The 20,759-nt window shown below is 42.4% G+C and overlaps 1 protein-coding gene across 1 annotated transcript; it reads left to right on the top strand.

Annotated features, from left to right (window-relative positions):
- Window positions 1-1,242: 1,242 nt before the first annotated feature.
- On the top strand, window positions 1,243-19,153 carry LOC104846059 (cystatin-13-like). Its single transcript, XM_010591799.3, has 3 exons — window positions 1,243-1,923; window positions 17,675-17,788; window positions 19,070-19,153. The coding sequence occupies exons 1-3, from the start codon at window positions 1,696-1,698 to the stop codon at window positions 19,151-19,153; spliced, it is 426 nt and encodes a 141-aa protein (XP_010590101.1). The 5' UTR covers window positions 1,243-1,695.
- The last annotated feature ends 1,606 nt before the right edge of the window (window positions 19,154-20,759 follow it).

Here is a 20,759-nt window from a genome sequence, read left to right as displayed (position 1 = left end):
CAAATATCTTCTATATCTTATTTGTCTAATTGTAGTAAATATATATGTAATAAAACACTTGCCATTTCAACTTTTTTACATGTACAATTTTTGAAGTATAGTTTTGTTGCACATATAATTCTTGCTTGACATTTTTTTTTTCTTTCAGTGCTTTGAATATGATAAAAAGGGCCATGGATATGTTTTCACTTCAACTGGCTCTGTCCAAAGCCCAGAAATTTAGCAAGTCAAGGGGTGTGGAACTGGGTGGAGGACTTCTGCATTGAGGGCAGATGCAGTGGCTCTCTGCAAGCCTAGGCTTCTGCAGGCTGGAGGCACCGCTGTCCAAGGTGCCCCCCTGCTTGGGCAGCATCAGAGGTGCTTGGGTTACCTCACAAAGGGCCGAGGGTGTGACCACCTTGGGGAGTGGTATCAGAGGGCAAAACAGCCCAGAGCGCAGCCTGAGATCCCAGCCAGGTGCAGGGGCAAGAATTGAGTCTGCTGGAGACAGAGTGAACTGAGGGGTGGAGTGGCCAGGATCACAAGTGCTCACTAAGGAACCTCCTGCAGCCCGACAACCAGCTCAAGGCCCACACAACCAGGAATGTGGCGAAGGACTTGAGTTTGAGGTGGGTCTGAGGTATAGCTCAGTTGTGTAGGAAATTACTTGAAAGTTAGGGTTCCCTCCAAGTATGCCCTAGGCAAGTTACTTCAGACATCATGGAGCTGTTATGAGGCAGAAACACTCACAGACCAAAGTTAGATGCCTCAATCATATGGCTTATTAAGTCAGTTTGGAACATGGAGTGAAAACCAAGGTGATGGGGTGGAGTAGGTGAAAACACTTCAGACACAGGTACAGGCAGGGTGGGGTGGAGAGCCCACAGCACCTGGCCCTGGAGTCTGGTGCTCACACCTCGAAATCACCGTCTCTCTGCTGCGTCAGCCTCCCCAGCGTCCTTATGAGGTCTAAAGTGGAGCACAGGGGCTCACAGACCAAAGGTGCCTTGAGCCAGTAGCGTTTCCTTGCTCTATGGCAGAGGTGCAGGCGTGTCAGCCTGGCCACAGCTGTTACTGCTCACTGACAGCCTCCTGCACAGCTGTGGATTTATTTGGATTTCTTGAGCAAAAAACATGCGAGCCAGAATGGTGTCACCAAGGGTGGCCGAATTAAGACCTCATAAGTCTCAAAAATACTCAACAAATAGACGCTAGTGTCGTTACTAATGAGCCTGGTAGGAAGAGGAGAGGTGTAGTGTTGAGGCCTGTGCAAAGGCTTAGAATAATGGCTGAGGGTTTCCACATGTGCTTTGGGAGAATAAGGTGCGTTCTGAGACCCATGCTCTCCAGTGGAAGCATGAGCTGCAGACCCTGTGCCTGTCTGTGCATGTGTGTGTGCCTGGGCACATGTGTGTGCCCATGCATGCATGTGTGTGCATGTGCATGCATGTGTGTGCATATGAGTGTGTGGTGGTATGAATCTACTCAGAAAGGAAAATGCCAAGATGGGAAAATGGGCTGGACTGTGACTGCAGCTTATTCACTCAGCTTCTTTTAAGGCGGAGGAAAAGGAGAAGCTGTAAGAGAGAGTTTTACCAGTAGGTCATTCCTCTACCCCAGCAGTACTCCAAGAAGGTGTAGGGCAGAGAACTGTGCCTCAACAGAGGTGGCAGGAGCACCCAGCCCACCTCCAGCCTTGGCCCTGGAAGGACGGCCATGGCCAGCCCCTGCCCGACCCTGCTGCTTCTGGGGGCCCTCGTGGCCTTTGTGTCCAGGAGTGCCCAAGCCTGGGGCTCACCAAAGGTGGTGAGAAAATTCCAAGATATCCCTGAGACCTATGTCTACGTGCAGCAGGCACTCTGGTACGCCATGAAGGAATATAACAAGGCCAGCAAGGACAAGTACACCTTCAGGGTCATGAAAATCATGAAGTCCCAGGAACAGGTGGGTGTCACATCTGTCCCTGCTCTTACTCCATGGCCTCTGTCAGGGTGGGAACCTGTTGTCCATGGATGGTTATGGGAATGTGGGAATGGAAAACACAACTGAGAGGCCTTCAGCTGAAAATAGTTTTATTTTAGGAGTTTTTGAAGAAAAATTAATTATACTTCATCCTTTATTATTTTGAGATGGAGCTGGAATATAAAATTTTATTAAAATAACTTAAGATTGGTATAGTCACATCAAAAAGTATAGATAAGAGCAGAGAAGACAGCTCTTAGGGGCTCTTAGAGGCCAAGTTTGGGACAGCTGGAGCATCAGAAGGAGGACTGACAGGTCATAACCCAGGGGGCAGGCAAGGAGACTGGGGGTCCAGCAGACATGGAGAAAAGGGGCTGGTGCAGTGGGAATGGCTCTTCTTTACAGAACAGGGCCTACTAATAGGTGAGAAAGAAGGAATTTTACTAGAAAAACACCATTTGCAAACATGTATCGTTGTTGGGTGCTGCTGAGTCAATTCCAACTCACTGCAACCCCATGAGACGGAATAGAACTGCCCCGTAGGGTTTTCTAAGCTATAATCTTCATGTAAGGAGATCACCAGGTCTTTCTCCTGCAGAGTTGTCACTTGGGCTCAAACTACTAACCTTTCAGTTAGCAGCCGAGTGCTTAACTGCTTGTGGAATTAATTCAGCCAAAGGTCATCAATAGGTGCCACTATCCTTAGATGAGCAAGTGCTGGGAAACAAATCATTGCAGCAATTGCTAATTAATTACAAAGGGGGAAAGAATACCTTTATAGTCAGGAACTCTGTGACCATCCTCACCAAATGCTCAGACTCGCTGTCATGTGCCCCTGGTGTGATGGGCCGAGGGACATGGCACGCCCTAGATGTCTTCTTCCATGAAATGTATCCCCAAATGCCATAACGAAGAGCGATTAAACAAACCCACGGGATGGGATATTCTCTGAGACCACTTAAAATATGAGTGTCATTAAGACTGGAGTAAAAAGCCGGTGAACTCTCCTGGATTACCCAAAAAACAACCAAGCCCACTGCTGTCCAGTCATCTCCGACTCATAGCAACCCTATAGGACAGAGTAGAACTGCCCCATAGAGTTTCCAGAAAGCATCTGGTGGATTTGAACTGCCGACCTCTTGGTTTGCAGCTGTAGCACTTAACCACTAGCCACCAGGGTTTCCTTTTTTTGGTTTTGGTCCTGGATTAGAGGAGATTTTAAGAAATGTGACAACTAAATGCCAAGTACAGCCTGGGTGAAATCTTGGATTAAGAAAAAACAATCATGAAGGCATTATTAGGACAACTGGGGCCATTTGGACTCTGGCTGTGTGACAGAGAAAGAGGCTTGGGTCCAGTTTAAGTTCCTTGAGAGAGACTGCTGCACTGTGACTGTTTAGGAGGCACTACCCACAGGCCAAGAGCCTCAGGTGGTCAGCTAACTTCTCACAGACAACGTGGGATTAAACACACACATCACCCGTGATGTAGGAAGCTTTAGGGTGCATCACAGACACGGGAACTAGATCCACCAGCCTGGAGGCTGATGAACCAGGAGAGAGTGGCGGGGATGAATGGCGCTGTGCTGGATGGAGTTCAGTGCACATCAGCGCCGCCACCTCCTCTCCATCTCTTCCCTTAACCCTTGTGGTCTGTCCACCCAGGCCACCAGACCACCTGCCCTCATTTCCCATTTTCTTACCTGGCCAGGAGATGCCTCATGCATATTTAGTGAGTGTTCTTGGTGAAGTTCCCAACTTTTCCAGAATTATCCCTCTTCCTCTGTATTATGCTTCCCTACCTATGCAAAGAGAAACAGGTATTTCTGCTTCGTGGGCAGGTATTTAATAATAAAGTAAATTTAATACCTGTATATCTCAAAAATTATCTACATTTTGTGCTATTTGTTCATCTTTTCATGTATGTATATTTTATTACTTAGTTCACTGTACACTTTCGTATGCACATGAGAATTCAAAGGAATCAGATAGAAATAGGTTCATAAAAAGGCTGCCAAGTCGATTCTGACTCATAGCTACCCCACAGGACAGAGCAGAACTGCCCCATAGGGTTTCCAAGGAGTGCCGAGCTCTTAACCACTGCACCATCAGGGCTCCTTGGTTTCAACACAGACATTTAAAATTTCTTGACACTTAAGCTTTATACCATTGGAAAACATACTGAAGAGAGACAAATGCACCTCTCCCAGAAACAAAAATAAAACAAAACAAAAAGAACAATTCTTGGTGGTAATTTGAAATAAAATTAATAACATACATACAGGCCCTACATAAAGAAAACAGCCTTTCTTATTGGGTGATTTAAGTAAAAAGCACAAATATCTGTATCAGGGGGCTGGCATACTATGGGCTGCCAACCAAACCTGGCCCGTGGCCAGTTTTATATGTCCCATGAGCTAAGAATGGATTTTACATTTTTAAATGGCTAAAAGAAATGAAAAGAAAGAACAATATTTTGTGACACATGGAGATGATATAAAATTCGCACTTCAGTGTTCATAAATAAAATTTTATTGGCAGACAGCCCTGCTTGTTCCCATGTATTCTCTATGGCTGCTTTCACGCTGCAACAGTAGATCTGAGTGGTTTCGACAGAAAGCAAGTAGCATACAAAGCCTAAAATATTTACTTTCTGGTCCTTTAAGAAAAGGATTGCTGACACAGCTCGATATCATAGTTGCCTGAGGTTCTGAGCACAGAGTTGAAAGAATGGCAATGCTGGTAAAAATGAACATCTACCTAGCCTCCAGCCACAGCCAACAAGTATATAACGTTTACTTGCTCCAAGTCCCATTGGTTTTCATGTGCTCACTCAAGTCTTACGGAGGAAGAAACTGAGGCAGAGAGGTGAAGTATCTTGCCCAGAGTCGCACGGTAAGCAGGAGAGCCCCGATTTAAACCCAGGCTGCCCCGCTCTGAGTCAGGACATACTACTGCCTCTGGATGATGCAGACAGTGTGAAGGTAGTAGACACAAGTCCAGCCGGGTAGAGGTGGTGATGTCACAGCAAGTCAGGAGAGTCAGAGAGTCCTGCTATGAAAGGAGGGAGGGGTGTCCTCAGTCTCTGCCTTCCCTTTCCTGGACTTCTGAGGCTGAATTAAGACTGGTGCTTGGTTGATTGGGTAGGTGATGAGTGTCTTAGATCAGTCTGTCTTTATTATAATTTTAACTTGGAAGTATTAGTTGAATATGCAGCAGTTCTCAAATGGGGGCAATTTTGCTACCCAGTGGACATTTGGCAACATCTGGAGACTTTTTTAATTGTTGCAACTGGTGTGGAGATGGCGGAGGCTGAAGAGAGGGGAGGTGTTACTGGCTTCTAGTGGGTTGATGCCACTAAACACCCTACAATGCACAGGACAGCCCCCACAGCAAAGAGTTATCTGGCCCCAAATATCAATAGTGCAGAGGCTGAGAAAACCTGATACACAGTCACGAAACAGTTCAGTGAGTATGTATGGAAGTCATTGAGTAAACTGAGTCAACACTGACCCTCAGGGATTTCTAGTCTCACTTGTCATTCCAGAGACCACAGTTGTGTGTCTTTCCAGATGTTTTGTATCTACTTACATACATGCCTGAACATTTTAAAACTATATTTTTATATTCATATAATCATATTTTAGGTACTATTCTGTGATATAATATTTTTGTCACTTAAAATACGCTTTGGAACCTGTTGCACTCCATGAAATTCATATGCCATAATCCATCCATTTTCCTAAAGGACAATAAGTTTAGTTGATAGGAAAAGTGCAGCAATTAATACTCCTTTAGATACATTTCTAGAATATATATCTTAAATTTGAATTCCTTGGTTAAGGAGTGTATTTGCAAGACAATGGCAAAGTGTCCCCTAAAAGGCCTGAATCAATTTAGATTCTCACTAATGGTGCAGCCCTGGGAGCACCTCTTTTTTTGCTCATTCTCACCAACAGTGGGTCTTTTAGATGTTTGCTAAACCAATGGATGCAAAAAATGACATCTTTTGTATTTCTCTTTTGCTGTTCCTTTTGTATTTTGTGTTACCTGTGAAGTGCTGTGTCTTTTATTGAGTTTATTGCTAGTATGTATTTTCTCCTGTGAATTGTTTTCATTCGTCTTCTGTGTTTTTGCCTTGTTCTTACAGGATAGTAGGAATTTTTTGTGTGGATTGCATATTAATTTATTATTTTAAATATGTTGCTAATATTTTGTACTTACCTATTATTTGCATTTTAATTTTGCTTATGGTGATGTCTTTGAGATTTAAAACAACATCGATATATGTCATGGATTGAATTGTGTCCCCCCAAAAATGTGTGTATCCATTTGGCTGGGCTATGATTTCCAGCATTGTGTGGTTGTCCTCCATTTTGTGATTGTAATTTTATGTTGAGAGGGTTAGGGTGGGATTGTAATACCACCCTTACCCAGGTCACATCCCTGATGAAATGTAAATGGAGTTTTCCTGGGGTGTGGGCTGCACCACCTTTCATTTCTCAAGAGATAAAAGGAAAGGGAAGCAAGCAGAGAGTTGGGGACCTCATACCACCAAGAAAGCAGTGCTGGGAGCAGAGCATGTCCTTTGCACTCAGGGTTCCTGCACAGAGAAGCTCCTAGTCTGGGGGAAGATTGATGAGAAGCCCAACAGAGAGAGAAAGACTTCTCCCAGAGCTGACACCCTGAATTTGGACTTTTAGCCTACTTTACTGTGAGAAAATAAACTTCTCTTTGTGAAAGCCATCTACTTGTTGTATTTCTGTTATAGCAGCACTAGACGACTAAGACAATGTATTTATCTTCATTGTTTGGGTTTAGTGTCTTGCTTAAGAAGTTTTTTCCTATCATCCATAGAGTATAGAAATTACTTATAATTTTAAAATTTCATAATTTTTTTAGCTCATTAGTCTAGCTTCCATTTATTTTTATTTATTATGTGAGCACTGGATCTAATCTTAAGTTTGGAAATAGAGAGGCAGATATTCCAACTCCCCACAGGAAAGAACATCTATGATTTGAAAAGCTGGCTTTCCGTAGACTAAATACCCATATATACTTGAACTCTTGAGTCTTCCCTTGAGCTGCTTCTCTGTTCCTGGGCTAATATCATAACGTTGTTACTGAGGACAAGTCTTCTATATTATTCTTTTTAAAAACTTAAAAAAAAAAATTGTTGTTGTTGCTAGGTGCCATCGAGTTGGTTCTGACTTGTAGCAGCCCTATGTACAATTGAATGAAACACTGCCGGGTCCTGCACCATCCTCAGGATCATTGTTATACTTTACCCCATTATTGCAACCACTGTATCAATCAATCCATCTCCTCAAGGGTCTTCTTTTTCTGATGACCCTCTACTTTACCAAGCATAATGTCCTTCTCCAGGGACTGATCCTTCCTGATAACATGTTCAAAGTATGTGAGACGAAGTCTCGCCATCCTAGCTTCTGAGGAGCATTCTGGCTGTACTTCCTCCAAGACAGATTTGCTCGTTCTTTTGGCAGTTCATGGTATATTCAATATTCTTCACCAACACCATAATTCCAAGGAGTCAATTCTTCCTTTAGTCTTCCTTATTCATTGTCCAGCTTTCACAGGCATATGAGGCGATTTAAAACACCATGGCTTGGGTCAGGTGCCTTAGTCTTCAAAATGACATCTTTGCTTTTGAACACTTTAAAGAAGTCTTTTGCAGCAGATTTGTCCAGTGTTATGCGCCATTTGATTTCTTGACTGCGGCTTCCATGGGTGTTGATTGTGGATCCAAGTAAAATGAAATCTTTGACAACTTCAACCTTTTTTCAGATTATCATGATGTTGCTTATTGATCCAGTTTTGAGAATTTCTGCATTCGGTTGGATCACCTTTCTTTGGAATAGGCATAAATACGAATCTCTTCCAGTTGGTTAGCCAGGTAGCTGTCTTCCAAATTTCTTGGCATAGGCAAGTGAGTACTTCCATCGCTGCATCTATTTGTTGAAACATCTCAACTGGTATTCCGTCAATTCCTGGAGCCTTGTTTTTCACCAATGTCTTCATTGTAGCTTGGACTTCTTCCTTCAGTAACCATTGCTTCCTGATCATGTTACTTTCTGAGATGATTGAATGTCCACCAGTTCTTGGTACAGTGATTCTGTGTGTTCCTTCCATCTGCTTTTGATGCTTCCCGTGGAGTTCTGTATTTTGCCCATAGAATCCTTCACTATTGCAACTCGAGGCTTGAATTTTTTCTTCAGTTCTTTCAGCTTGAGTAATTCTGAGTGTGTTCTTCCCTTTCGATTTTCTAACTCCGAATCTTTGCACATGTCATTATAATACTTTATGTTGTCTTCTCGAGCTACCCTTTGAAATCTTCTATTCAGCTCTTTTACTTCATCATTTCTTCCTTTTGCTTTAGCTACTTGATGTTTAAGAACAAGTTTCAGAGTCTCTTCTGACATCTGTTTTGGTCATTTCTTTCTTTCCTGTCTTTTTAATGACCTCTTGCTTTCTTCACGTATGATGTTCTTGATGTCATTCCACAACTCATCTGGTCTTTGGTCATTAGTGTTCAATGTGTCAAATCTATTCTTGAGTGTCTCTAAATTCAGGGGGAATATACTCAAGGTCATACTTTGGCTCTTCTGGACTTGTTCTAATTTTGTTCATCTTCAACTTGAACTTGCATATGAGTAATTGATGGCCTGTTCTGCGGTCTATACCTGGCCTTATTTGCACTGATGATATTGAGCTCCTCCATCATCTCTTTCCACAGATATAATCGATTTGATTTCTGTGTATTCCATCTGGCAAGTACCATGTGTATAGTCACCGCTTATGTTGTTGAAAAAAGAAGTCATGTGTCTTGCAAAATTCTATCATATTGTCTCTGAATTGTTTCTATCCCCAAGGCCATACTTTCCTACTACCGATCCTTCTTTGTTTCCAAATTTCACATTCCAATTACCAGTAATTATCAATGCATCCTAATTGCATGCTCAATCAATTTCAGACTGCAGAAGTTGGTAAAAATCTTCAATTTCTTTATCTTGGGCCTTAGTGAGTTGTGCATAAATTTGAAAAATAGTCATATTAACTGTTCTTCCTTGTAGACATGTGGATATCATCCTATCACCGACAGCATTGTACTTCAGGATAGATCTTGAAATGTTCTTTTTGACGATGAATGCAATGCCATTACTCTTCAATTTGTCATTCCCAGCATAGTAGAATATGTGATTCTCTGATGGAAAATGGCCAATGCCAGTCCACGTCAGCTCACTAATGTCTAGGATATGGATGTTTATACATTCCATTTCATTGTTGACAATTTCCAATTTTCTTAGATTCATACTTCAAACATCCCATGTTCTGATTTCTAATGGATGTTTGCAGCTGTTTCTTCTCAGTTTCAGTCATGCCGCATCAGCAATTGGAAGTTTCAGAAGCTTGACTCCATGCACGTCACTAAGGTGGACTCTGTTTTGAGGAGGCAGATCTTCCACAGCTGTCTTTTGAGTGCCTTCCAACCTGACAGACTCATCTTCCGGCACTATATCAGACAATGTTTTGCTGCTATTCACAAGGTTTTCATTGGCTAATTTTTTTCAGAAGTAGACTGCTGGGTCCTTCTTCCTAGTCCGTCTTAGTCTGGAAGCTCAGCTGAAACCTGTCCACCACGGGTGACCCTGCTAGTATTTGAATACTGGTGGTGGCATAGCTTTTGGCATCACAGCAACATGCAAGCCCCCACAGTACAACAAACTGATAGATGGGTGGGGGTTTTAAAAAATATGACTGTGCATTAAAAAAAAAAACTTTTTATTGTAACATTCACATAAAAACAGGAAAATTCATAGAATACACATGTCAAGAGGAATGAATCGTTATTAAGTGAACACCCAAGAAACATCCCCTGAACAAGGGATGAGGATTGGTGAAAGATTCATTAACAACCTGCAATAAGCAGATGACACAACTTTGCTTGCCGAAAGTTAAGAGCACTTGAAGCACTTACTAATGAAGATCAAAGACCACAGCCTTCAGTATGGATTACACCTCAACATAAAGAAAACAAAAATCCTCACAACTGGATCAATGAGCAACATCAGGATAAATAGAAAAAAGGTTGAAGTTGTCAAGAATTTCATTTTACTTGGATCCACAGTTAACACCCATGGAAGCAGCAGTCAAGAAATCAACCGATGCATTGCACTGGGCAAATATCTACAAAGACCTCTTTAAAATGTTCAAAGGCAAAGATGTCACTGTAAGGACTAAGGTGTGCCTGACCCAACCACCTCATATGCATTCAAAAACTGGGTAAGGAATAAGGAAGACCAAAGAAGAATTGATACCTTTGAATTATGGTGTTTGTGAAGAATACTGAATATACTGTGAATTGCCGAAAGAAGGAACAAATCTGTCTTGGAAGAAGCACAGCCAAAATGCTCCTTAGAAGCAAGGACGGCTAGACTTTGTCTTACACACTTTGGACACGTTGTCAGGAGGGATCAGTTCCTGGAGAAGGACATTATGCTTGGTAAAGTAGAGGGTCAGTGAAAAAGAGGAAGATACTCAAGGAGATGGACTGACACTGTGGCTGCAACAATGGGTTCAAGCATAAGAATGATCATGAGGATGGCACAGGACTGGGCAGTGTTTCATTCTTAGGGTCACTGTAAGTCAGAATTGGCTCAACAGTACCTAACAACACTTAAACTCCACTTTCTTGCTTCCACAAGCAGTGCTGTTAGGAACATACATATTACCCTTACAGGCCTGTGGGAGAATTTCTCTGGGAGATACCCAGGAGTGAATATTATAACTCACTTTTCTGTTGGTATCCCTGTTTTTATTGCAGATGTTTTTGTATATGCTAGTTTATAGTACCTTGTCTGTTTTAAAATATTGAAAATATCTTCTCCTACTCAACCATCTGTCTTTTAAGTTTGTCCATGTTATCCTTTGTTATTGATAAATACTTAATTTGATATAGTCAAATTATTTTTCTTCATTTTTTTTGTTATTGTTTATTGACTGGGGCTTACAAAGATAATTTTCTACATTCATTTTTATTATATTTATAGTTTTAGTTTGCCATATTTAGGTCTGCAGTACTTCTGGGTTTCCCCATTAGTAAGTTAGGAACCCAGTTTTACTTTTCTCCATATAGTGAGTCATTTTTCCCAACATCATCTGCTGAGCAGTCAGCCCTTTCACCTCGAATTAGTGGCGTCATCTTAATTAATTTATTCGTTGTCATATAGAAGGCTGGTTATAGGTTCCTCCTAGCCAATGTGTTAGTTCTCTATTGCTGCATAACAAATTAACACAAACTTGCCGCTGTAAAACCACCGCACTTTTTAGCTCACAGTTCTGTAGGTCAGAGATCCAACGTGGCATGGCTGGGTTCTCTACTCAGAGTATCTTAGGGCTGATTAGTATGACAGGGTGATGCCTGGGCTGAGCTCTTGCCCCTGGGAGGAAAAAAAACCTGCTTTCGAGCTCTTCCTTTTTAATGGCAAAACTCAGTTTCTTATAATTGTAGGGCTAATACCTCCTACAACTAAAATCAATTGGGGGCTAACTACCTCCTTTGTCCTGTGGCCCCTCTCTCATCTTCGAGCCAGCAACAACACATTGAATCTTTCTCATGCTGCAAATCTCTGACTTTCCTGTCTCTAACCTTGAGACCCATATTTAAAGGGTCATGTGATTAGATCAGGGCTACCTGGTTAATCTATCTTTGCCATATAACATAGCCTAATCATGGGAGTGAAATCTGTCATATCCCCAGTCCCAGGATGATACAGAACGTGCACCACAGGGGACAGCTGTCATAGGATTCTGCCTGCCACACCATTTTGTTCAATGCCGAAGCAGCTCTCCTAGGATTTCTAAAATGTTTATTATATTTTCTCAACTATATTTTATTCTTCTGGAGTCAGTTATTGTGTTTAACTTGGTCATTTTTTTTTTTAACTTTTATTGTGCTTTAAGTAAAAGTTTACAGATCAAGTCTTTCATACAAAAATATATACACTTAATGAGACAGTACACTCCTTCCCTCCACATTTTCATGTCCATTCGGCCAGCTTCTGACCCCCTCTGCCCTCTCATCTCCCCTCCACATAGTTTCATGTGTCGACTTGGTCCAAGAAGCCCACTCTTCACCAGTATCATTTTCTATCCCATAGTGCAGTCCAATCCCTGACTGAAGAGTTGGCTTTGGGAATGGTTCCCGTCTTGGGCTAACAGAAGGTCTGGGGACCCTGACCTCCAGGGTCCTTCTAGTCTCAGTCAGACCATTAAGTCTGGCCTTTTCACGAGAATTTTGGGTCTGCATCCCACTGCTCTCCTGCTCCCTCAGGGGTTCTCTGTTTTGTTCCCTGTCAGGGCAGTCATCAGTTGTAGCTGGGTACCATCTAGCTTCGGGTCTCTGGTTTATGTGGCCCTTTCTGTCTCTTGGACTCATAATTACCTTGTGTCTTTGGTGTTCTTCATTCTCCTTTGCTCCAGGTGGGCTGAGACCAACTGATGCATCTTAGACGGCTGCTTGCTAGCATGTGAAACACCAGACGCCACTCTCCAAAGTGGGATGCAGGATGTTTTCTTAATAGATTTTATTATGCCAGTTGACTTAGATGTCCCCTGAAACCATGGTCCCCAAACCCCCACCTCTGCTATACTGGTCTTCGAAGCATTCAGTTTATTCAGAAAGCTTCTTTACTTTCGGTTTAGTCCAGTTGTGCTGACCTCTCCTATATTGTGTGTTGTCTTTTCCTTCACCTAAAATAGTGCTTATTTACTATCTACTTAGTGAAAACTCCTCTCCCTCCCTCCCTCCCCACTCTCGTAACCATCAAAGCATATTTTCTTCTCTTTTTAAACTATTTCTCTAGTTCTTATAATAGTGGTCTCATATGATAATTTGTCCTTTTGCAACTGACTAATTTCACTCAGCATAATGCCTTCCAGATTCCTCCATGTTATGAAATGTTTCACGGATTCATCATTATTCTCTATCAATGCATAGTGTTTCATTGTGTGAATATACCATAATTTATTTATCCATTCATCCATTGATAGGCACCTCTGTTGCTTCCATCTTTTTTCTATTGTAAACAGTGCTTCACTAAACACTGGTGTGCATATATCTGCTTGAGTAAAGGCTCTTATTTCTCTAGGATATATTCCAAGGAGTGGGATTGCTGGATCGTATGGTAGTTCTATTTCTAGCTTTTTAAGGAAGCACCAAATCAATTTTCAAAGTGGTTGTACCATTTGACATTCCCACCAGCGGTGTATAAGTTTTCCAGTCTCTCCGCAACCTCTCTAGTATTTATTATTTTGTGTTTTTGGATTAATCCCAGCCTTGTTGGAGTGAGATGGAATCTCATTGTAGTTTTGATTTGAATTTCTCTAATGGCTAATGATCGCGAGCATTTCCTCAGTATCTGTTAGCTACTTGAATGTCTTCTTTAGTGAAGTGCCTGTTTATATCCTTTGTCTATTTTTTAATTGGGTTATTTGTCTTTTGTAGTTGAGTTTTTGCAGTATCATGTAGATTTAGAGACCAGATGCTGACCGGAAATGTCATAGCTAAAAACTTTTTCCCTGTCTGTAGGTAATCTTTTCACTCTTTTGGTGAAGTCTTTGGATGAGCATAGGCGTTTGATTTTTAGGAGCTCCCAGTTATCTAGTTTTCCTTCTGCATTGTTAGTAATGTTTTGTATACTATTTATGCCATGCATTAGGGGTCCTAGCATTGTCCCTATTTTTCCTTTCATGGCCTTTATCATTTTAGATTTTATATTTAGGTCTTTGATCCATTTTCAGTTAGTTTTTGTGCATGGTGTGAGGTATGGGTCTTTTTTTGTTTTTTTTGCAGATGGATATCCAGTTATGACTGCACCATTTGTTAAAAAGACTGTCCTTTCCCCATTTAACTGACTTTGGGCCTTTGTCAAATATCAGCTGCTCATGTGTGGATGGATTTATGTCTGGATTCTCAATTCTGTTCCATTGGTCTATGTGGCTGTTGTTGTACCAGTACCAGGCTGTTTTGACTACTGCAGCGTTATAATAGGTTCTAAAATCAGGTAGAGTGAAGCCTCCAATTTTGTTCTTCTTTTTCAGTAATGCTTAACTTATCCAGGGCCTTTTTCCCTTCCTTATGAAGTTGGTGATTTGTTTCTCCATCTCATTAAAAAATGTCGTTGGAATTTGGATCGAATTTGCATTAAATCTATAGATGGCTTTTGGTAGAATAGACATTTTTACAATGTTAAGTCTTCCTATCCATGAGCAAGCTATGTTTTTCCACTTATGTAGGTTTCTTTTGGTTTCTTGCAGTAGTGTCTTGTAGTTTTCTTTGTATAAGTCTTTACATCTCTGGCAAGATTTATTCCTAAGTATTTTATCTTCTTGGGGGCTACTGTAAATGGTATTGATTTGGTGATTTCCTCTTCGATGTTCTTTTTGTTGGTGTAGAGGAATCCAACTGATTTTTTTATGTTTATCTTGTGTCCTGATACTCTGCTGAACTCTCCTGTTAGTTTCAGTAGTTTTCTTGAGGATTCTTTAGGGTTTTCTGTGTAAAAGATCATGTCATCTACAAATAGAGATAATTTTACTTCTTCCTTTCCAATCTGGATGCACTTTATTTCTTTATCTAGCCTAATTGCTCTGGCTAGGACCTCCAGCACAATGTTGAATAAGAGTGGTGATAAAAGTCATCCTTGTCTGGCTCCTAATCTCAAGGGGAATGCTTTCAGACTCTCTCCATTTAGGAAGATGTTGGCTGTTGGCTTTTTATAAATGCCTTTTATTATGCTGAGGAGTTTTCCTTCTATTCCTATTTTGGTGAGAGTTTTTATCACGAATGGGTGTCAAACTTTGTCAAATGCCTTTTCTGCATCAATTGATAAAATCATGTGGTTCTTGTCTTTTGTTTTATTTAAATGATGGATTACGTTAATTGTTTTTCTAGTGTTAAACTCTCCCTGCATACCTGGTATGAATCCCACTTGGTCATGGTGAATTATAAAACATCTGTTCTTAAGGATCAAGAGGACAAGACCCAAAAAAGTGAAGCTGCTTGCTCAGATTCACACATCTTTGTTCAAACAAAGATAATATGTAAGAAGCAGAGGAATTAAAATCCTCCCATTGGCTTCTAGAATGTACCCTAATGGCTTTTACTGGGCAACTCATGCCCAAATCTTTCATTTATAGTGACGCAGAGCTCTTTAAAATACAATTACCTCTTCAATGTCTCAAGTGCCTGAATCTGCACACTAAGCTTCGGTTCACCAAAAGAGTTAATAAATGTCACTCTTAACCAAACGATCAAGCAAAATCCAAGAAAGATTCTCCTTAATCAAGCAGCTGGTTTTCAAAACATGCTAAACAAAACTTAAGAAAACATGAGAAAGAGAACAAAAAGAATAAGCAAAATCTCATTTTCCATGGGCACTCACCCTGTTGATGTTGAAGGGAAGTGGAGTGTGAATGTGTGGGTCTCTATTTTTTTTTTTTGCTGGCTTCTGCTCTGCAGTCCAGGTCTCCTTGAGGTTGACTAGATTCATGGCTTTAGAATCCCTGCAGTGACCACCCATTAACTCTTGTAGGGTGAAAACACCATGAAGTTTAGCGAAGCGAAAAGAAAGGTTTTATTTGGTATATATTTAAAGAGGCAAAAGTAAGGAAAGGGACAAGGATGCTGCCAGAGCCATGTCTGTCCGAGTCTCTGTGCCCAGTTCTTAAGGATGCTCCTTAGTGGGCTGCATTCTGGGATCTCTTGAACGTTTCCCATCCTCTGGATACACACACTTACACATTCACCCAACCTAAACTGTTGCACCAACCTAGCAGGTAATTGAGCCTTTTATGCCCTCAGAGGTCAAAGTCCTCTTGCTTCTTGGGACTCTTCTAAGGCCTTACCCTGTTATTTACCAACTAACCTCAGATTCCTAACGTCCTCAATGGTCGATTTCTCCTACTTCTTAGGACTCTTATAAGGCCTTACCTAGGTACTTATCAAACAACCCAGGTGCCCTTTGTGTCTTCCATAGATCCATCTTTTGGGTCTGGGTGGTTCAGCTTCCAGGGCTGCTCCAAGGTCTCCAGGAGAAATTTCCTGGTGGCACCAGACACTAGGGCCTGCCTGTTGTCCAGTCTACCTCAGGAACCCAGCAGATGACTCCTGGCTAGCTCGCCAGAAATGTTACTGGGTGGAAACCCCAGGTTCTTGCTTGGCATGACTAAGTACTAACCAATAAACAAGAGGCTGAGGTGGGAGAACAAGAAAAGCATCTTTATTTCTTTGTACAAGGAAAAGGAGCCATTCAGAGCTCCTGCCGCCAAGACTACTCTCCAAGGGCTAGCAGACAAGTTAGTTTTAAAGGGGTTTACAAGTGGAGAGTTCATACAAATTACATCAGCGACATCCTTAATCATGCCACACAGGCACAATGAGGTTTACATAGAACCTTCAAGAAAAGCAGAACTCCAATGCAAAGCTGAGGGGGAGGAAGCCCAGCAAAGGAAACAGAATTTTTATTGTGGGGGCTCTGTCTCGATCCTGGAGCCCAGATGGCACAGTGGTTAAGAGCTAACGCTGCTAACCAAAAGGTTGACTGTTCAAATCCACCATCCCCTACTTGGAAACCCTATGGGGCAATTCTACTCTGTCCTATAGGTGGCTATGAGTCACAGTTGAATCGACGGCAATGAGTTTGGTTTTTTGATTTTGGAATGACACCCTTCCTTAATTTAAAGCTTTTTTATTATCATATTTTACAATATATTTATAAAATTTTTAGTAAGTTGGGGCCTAAGGGATGGTTTGTGTGAAGGTTCACTTTGCCTCCTTGGCCTTTTCTCTGCCTTTTTGTAATAAGAGCAAGGACTTAGTGATTCTCCTTTTGAAACATTAATCAAAAAGTGGTCGAAAACTGACTAAGGGCAGTGTTTGGTTACAAAGCTTTAGAAGAGAGCCTTACCTTTAAGGAACTCAAACACAGAGAGACCCTTCTGCCTTTTGCCAGTGTTGGGCCTTGGAAGCCTAGGCCTTAACCCAGTGCTTCTCAGAGTGGGTCCTAGGGCCATCAGTACTAACATCACCTAGCAGCTTGTTAGAAAAGTTTGTTCTGCACCCTCCCTCTCACCATCTACAGAGAAAGAGTGGCAGAGGGAGGAGCCCAGGGGCCTCTGCTTTAAAAAGACCTCTAGGTGATTCTGATAGTCACTAAAGTATGCGAATTACTTCCTTAAACAAGGGTAATTTGTGTGTGTGTGTTTGTGTGTGTGCGAGAGAGAAAGACAGAGAGAGAAGGGGCAAGGAGTGGGAGAGGGAGAGAGAGAGAAAGGAAGAGAGGAAGCATATCAAGGGAAAAACCCCATTTACTCCAAAACTGCTCATAAGTAAACCAGAGGTCAGAGAGCTGAGGGGAGGAAGGGTAACAAGACATTCTTTGCCCTACACAGTCAAAATGACATGTCTATTTTTAGATGTGACAATTGATACTGTGTACTCTTCTATGGGAGCCCTGGTGACCCAGTGGTTAAGACCTCAGCTGCTAACCAAAAAGTCGGCAGTTTGAATCTACCAGCCATTCCTCGGAAAGGCTATGAGGCAGTTTTACTCTGTCCTATACGGTTGCCATGAGTTGAAATCAATTTGATGGCAATGGGTTTGGTTTTGGTTTTATTCTTTTATGATATCTAAAATTTAAATTATGCATTGACAGGTCACAGATAGTTTGGAGTACTATATTGAAGTCAAAATTGCCCGAACAATGTGCAAGAAAATTTCGGGAGAAAATGAGAACTGCTTATTTCAACAAGATCCCAAAATGCAAAAGGTAGGTGGCTGAGATCGGGGGCATGATGGCCCCGGTTAAGCTTGTGCGCCAGACAGAGAAAACCAGCAGGACCAACCCGGCTTCTGCTGTCTAGTTTCTTTTAAACCATAAAAATAACCGGTTGCTGTAGGGCTGACTCTCGCTCATGGTGGCTCCATGTGTGTCAGAGTAGAACTGTGCTCCATAAGGTTTTCAAGGGTTGATTTCTTTGGAAGTAGATTACCAGACTTTTCTTCTGAGGTACCTCTGGGTAGACTTGAACTCCCAATCTGCTGTTTACCAGCTGAGCATGTTAACCCTTTGCACCACCCAGGGACTCTTTGAAACCATATTCTGCTCATATTCAGGATTGTAAGTGGCCATGTTCTAAACATGGAGCACTGGTGCCATTTTCTATTGCCGATGCCAGTCCCGCCCTCACTTTCCCTCTGCCTGGACACTGTGGCTTAGAGCAACAGCAAGTCCTTATTTCTCACTATTCTGCAATCTGGGCTGGATTCCACTGGGCAACTATTCCATCCTCTGTGGTGCCTGCTGGGTCAGTGATATTTCGGCCTCAGGTGGGATTGCTGTAATAGTTGGGACCGGCTATCTTTCTCAATGCACTTAGGGCCTCTTCCACGGGGCAAACTTGTAGGGTGACCCATCATCCTGGTTTGTCCAGGAGTTGGGGTATCCTGGGTTGTGGGACCTTCAGCACTCCAGCCAGGAAAGCCCCAGGCAAACAGGGATGAGTTGGTCACTCTACCCTTGGACTCTGAAGGGCTCTGGGAAGCAATCCATGTATCTGTTCCTATCCCTCCCCACTGCAACTTTTCTTTGTAGTCTCTGTTCAATTTCTGACCCTCACCTCAGGTGCACAGGACTCTGTCCTATCCTTGTTAGGGTGCCTCACCTGGGCAGGTCCTGCTGGGTCTTATAGGGTCTCCATGGTTCAAAGGGAAGATGGCATGGCTGGATGAAGGACCTAGAGCTGATGATAGGACTTTCTCAAGGACCACCAGCCCTGGGCTTCCATCCCTGCTCTCTTTGAATGGACAAGAGCCACATTTATGGTGGCTTGGATGAGAGTGATGGTGACTTGATCAGGATCCACCTTAACGAGTGACACTGGCTTCTTACCATCAGGATTCTAGGTCAACAGCTCTGCGGACTCCTCAAGGCATGGCAGCCTCTGACCACCTCTTAGGCCCCTAAAGCCAAATCTCAGCACAGGGAAATTGAAACTTTTCTGTATTTTTTTAAAAAATACAGGCTGATTATTCTTATTGTCTCTTTTAGGTGGCTTTTTGCACTTTCATTGTTGCATCTAAACCCTGGAAATTTGAGCTCAATATGCTGAAGAAACAGTGCAAAGATGCCTAATCGTCTTCTAGCACATCCTGCCACTCTCACTTGCATTTTAAAGAAGAAGCAAAGATACTTGCAAGACATTTAAACAACACAGCTGACCCATCTCCTTCATTTCTTTGTGGCCAATTTGCTTTTTTGTGTGTTCTTCAGGGCTGATGCTGAGAATGTGTGGTGCCTTTTACAGCACTGGGCAGCCTCTTCTAGTTGACTGATTCATTTACTGGCAGGGTCTTCTGCTACTGCTAAACTGAGTATATGCTCTCGCTCACTTTCTGTGTAACGACTGGAGGACCAAGCCCTCAACTTCTTCAAGCTGGTGGGTGCTTTCTGCAAGGCTTGGTTGCCTTGAGTGTGTTCTTCTTTGGTGTGTGGATTTTATAGAAAATTCCCTGTCCAGGACTCTTGGCAAGACGTGGTCCAAAATGGCTTAGGGGTAGTTTTGGTTTTAAATCCCAGATCCACCCAGGGACATAGGTCTTAAGTTCAGTCATTCAGAGCTTTGTGTTGTACAGAGAAAATGCCAGAGTGATGGTACATGGAGAGTAGGCTGCATTTGCACATGAGTGTGTGCAGTGTGTGTATGTGTGTGTGGTGTGTGTATGTGTATGCATGAGTGCATATATCTGTGTATGTGTGTGGTATGTGTATAAGTATGTATGTGTGGCATGTATATATGGACATAAGCATGTACATCTGTATATGTGTATATATATGAGTGTGTGTATGTGTGTCCCTGAGTGGTAGTGTGTATGTACATGTGCATGCATGAACGTGTGTGCTTGTATGTGTGTACATGAGAGTGTGTGTATGCACAGTGGGTATTTTAGCTATCTAATGCTGCATGACACACCACTCTACCACGTAGTGTCTTAAATCAACAATGATTATTTCTCTTATGGTTTTGTGGGTCAGGAATTTGTGGGGGCATGGCTGGGGCCCATAATCATCTGAAAGCTTGACTGGTTCTGGAGAACCCACTTCCAAGGTAACTCCCTATGTGACCAGCATTGGGTGTTGGTGGGAGGTCTCTGTGCTTCTGTACACGGGCCTCCACAGGGCTGCCTGAGTGCTTGACATGGTGGCTGGCTTCTTCCAGAGAGAGTGTTCCAAGAAACAAAGATGCAAGCCACAATGCCTCTCGTGACCTAGCTTCAGGAGTCACACACCATCATCTTTTCTAGATTAGCCTTAATTCAGTGTGGGAAGAGACACTATAGGGGTGTGAAGACCAGGAGATGAGGCCCACTGGAGGCCATCTTGGAGCTGACTACTCCAATGCATGTGTCTGTGTGTTTGTGTGAGTGTGTGTATGTGCATGTGTATGTCTATGTATGTGTGTGAGTGGGTGTGCATGTTTGTATGTCTATGTATTGTGTGGCTATGTGTGAGTGTGTGTGCATGTCCATGTGCACGTGTGTGTATAGCTATGTGTGTGTGAGTGTAGATGTGGGCTGAGATGATGAAGGATAACATGACCAGAAAGGAGGCACACTCCCAAGTCTGGACGTGGGAACGACTGGACTGTTGTGCATGCAGAGGCCAGCAGTGAAATGTCAGCAATAACACAAGGGTCAGGCTCTAGCTTAGACTCATGAAAGATGGTAAAGCTTGGAGGAAT

The sequence above is a fragment of the Loxodonta africana genome, chromosome 24 (genome assembly GCF_030014295.1).
Source record: "Loxodonta africana isolate mLoxAfr1 chromosome 24, mLoxAfr1.hap2, whole genome shotgun sequence".
In the NCBI taxonomy this organism is placed as follows: Eukaryota; Metazoa; Chordata; class Mammalia; order Proboscidea; family Elephantidae; genus Loxodonta; species Loxodonta africana.
Note: the sequence above shows the minus strand (reverse complement) of the source record. Positions and strands in the feature narration are given on the sequence as shown.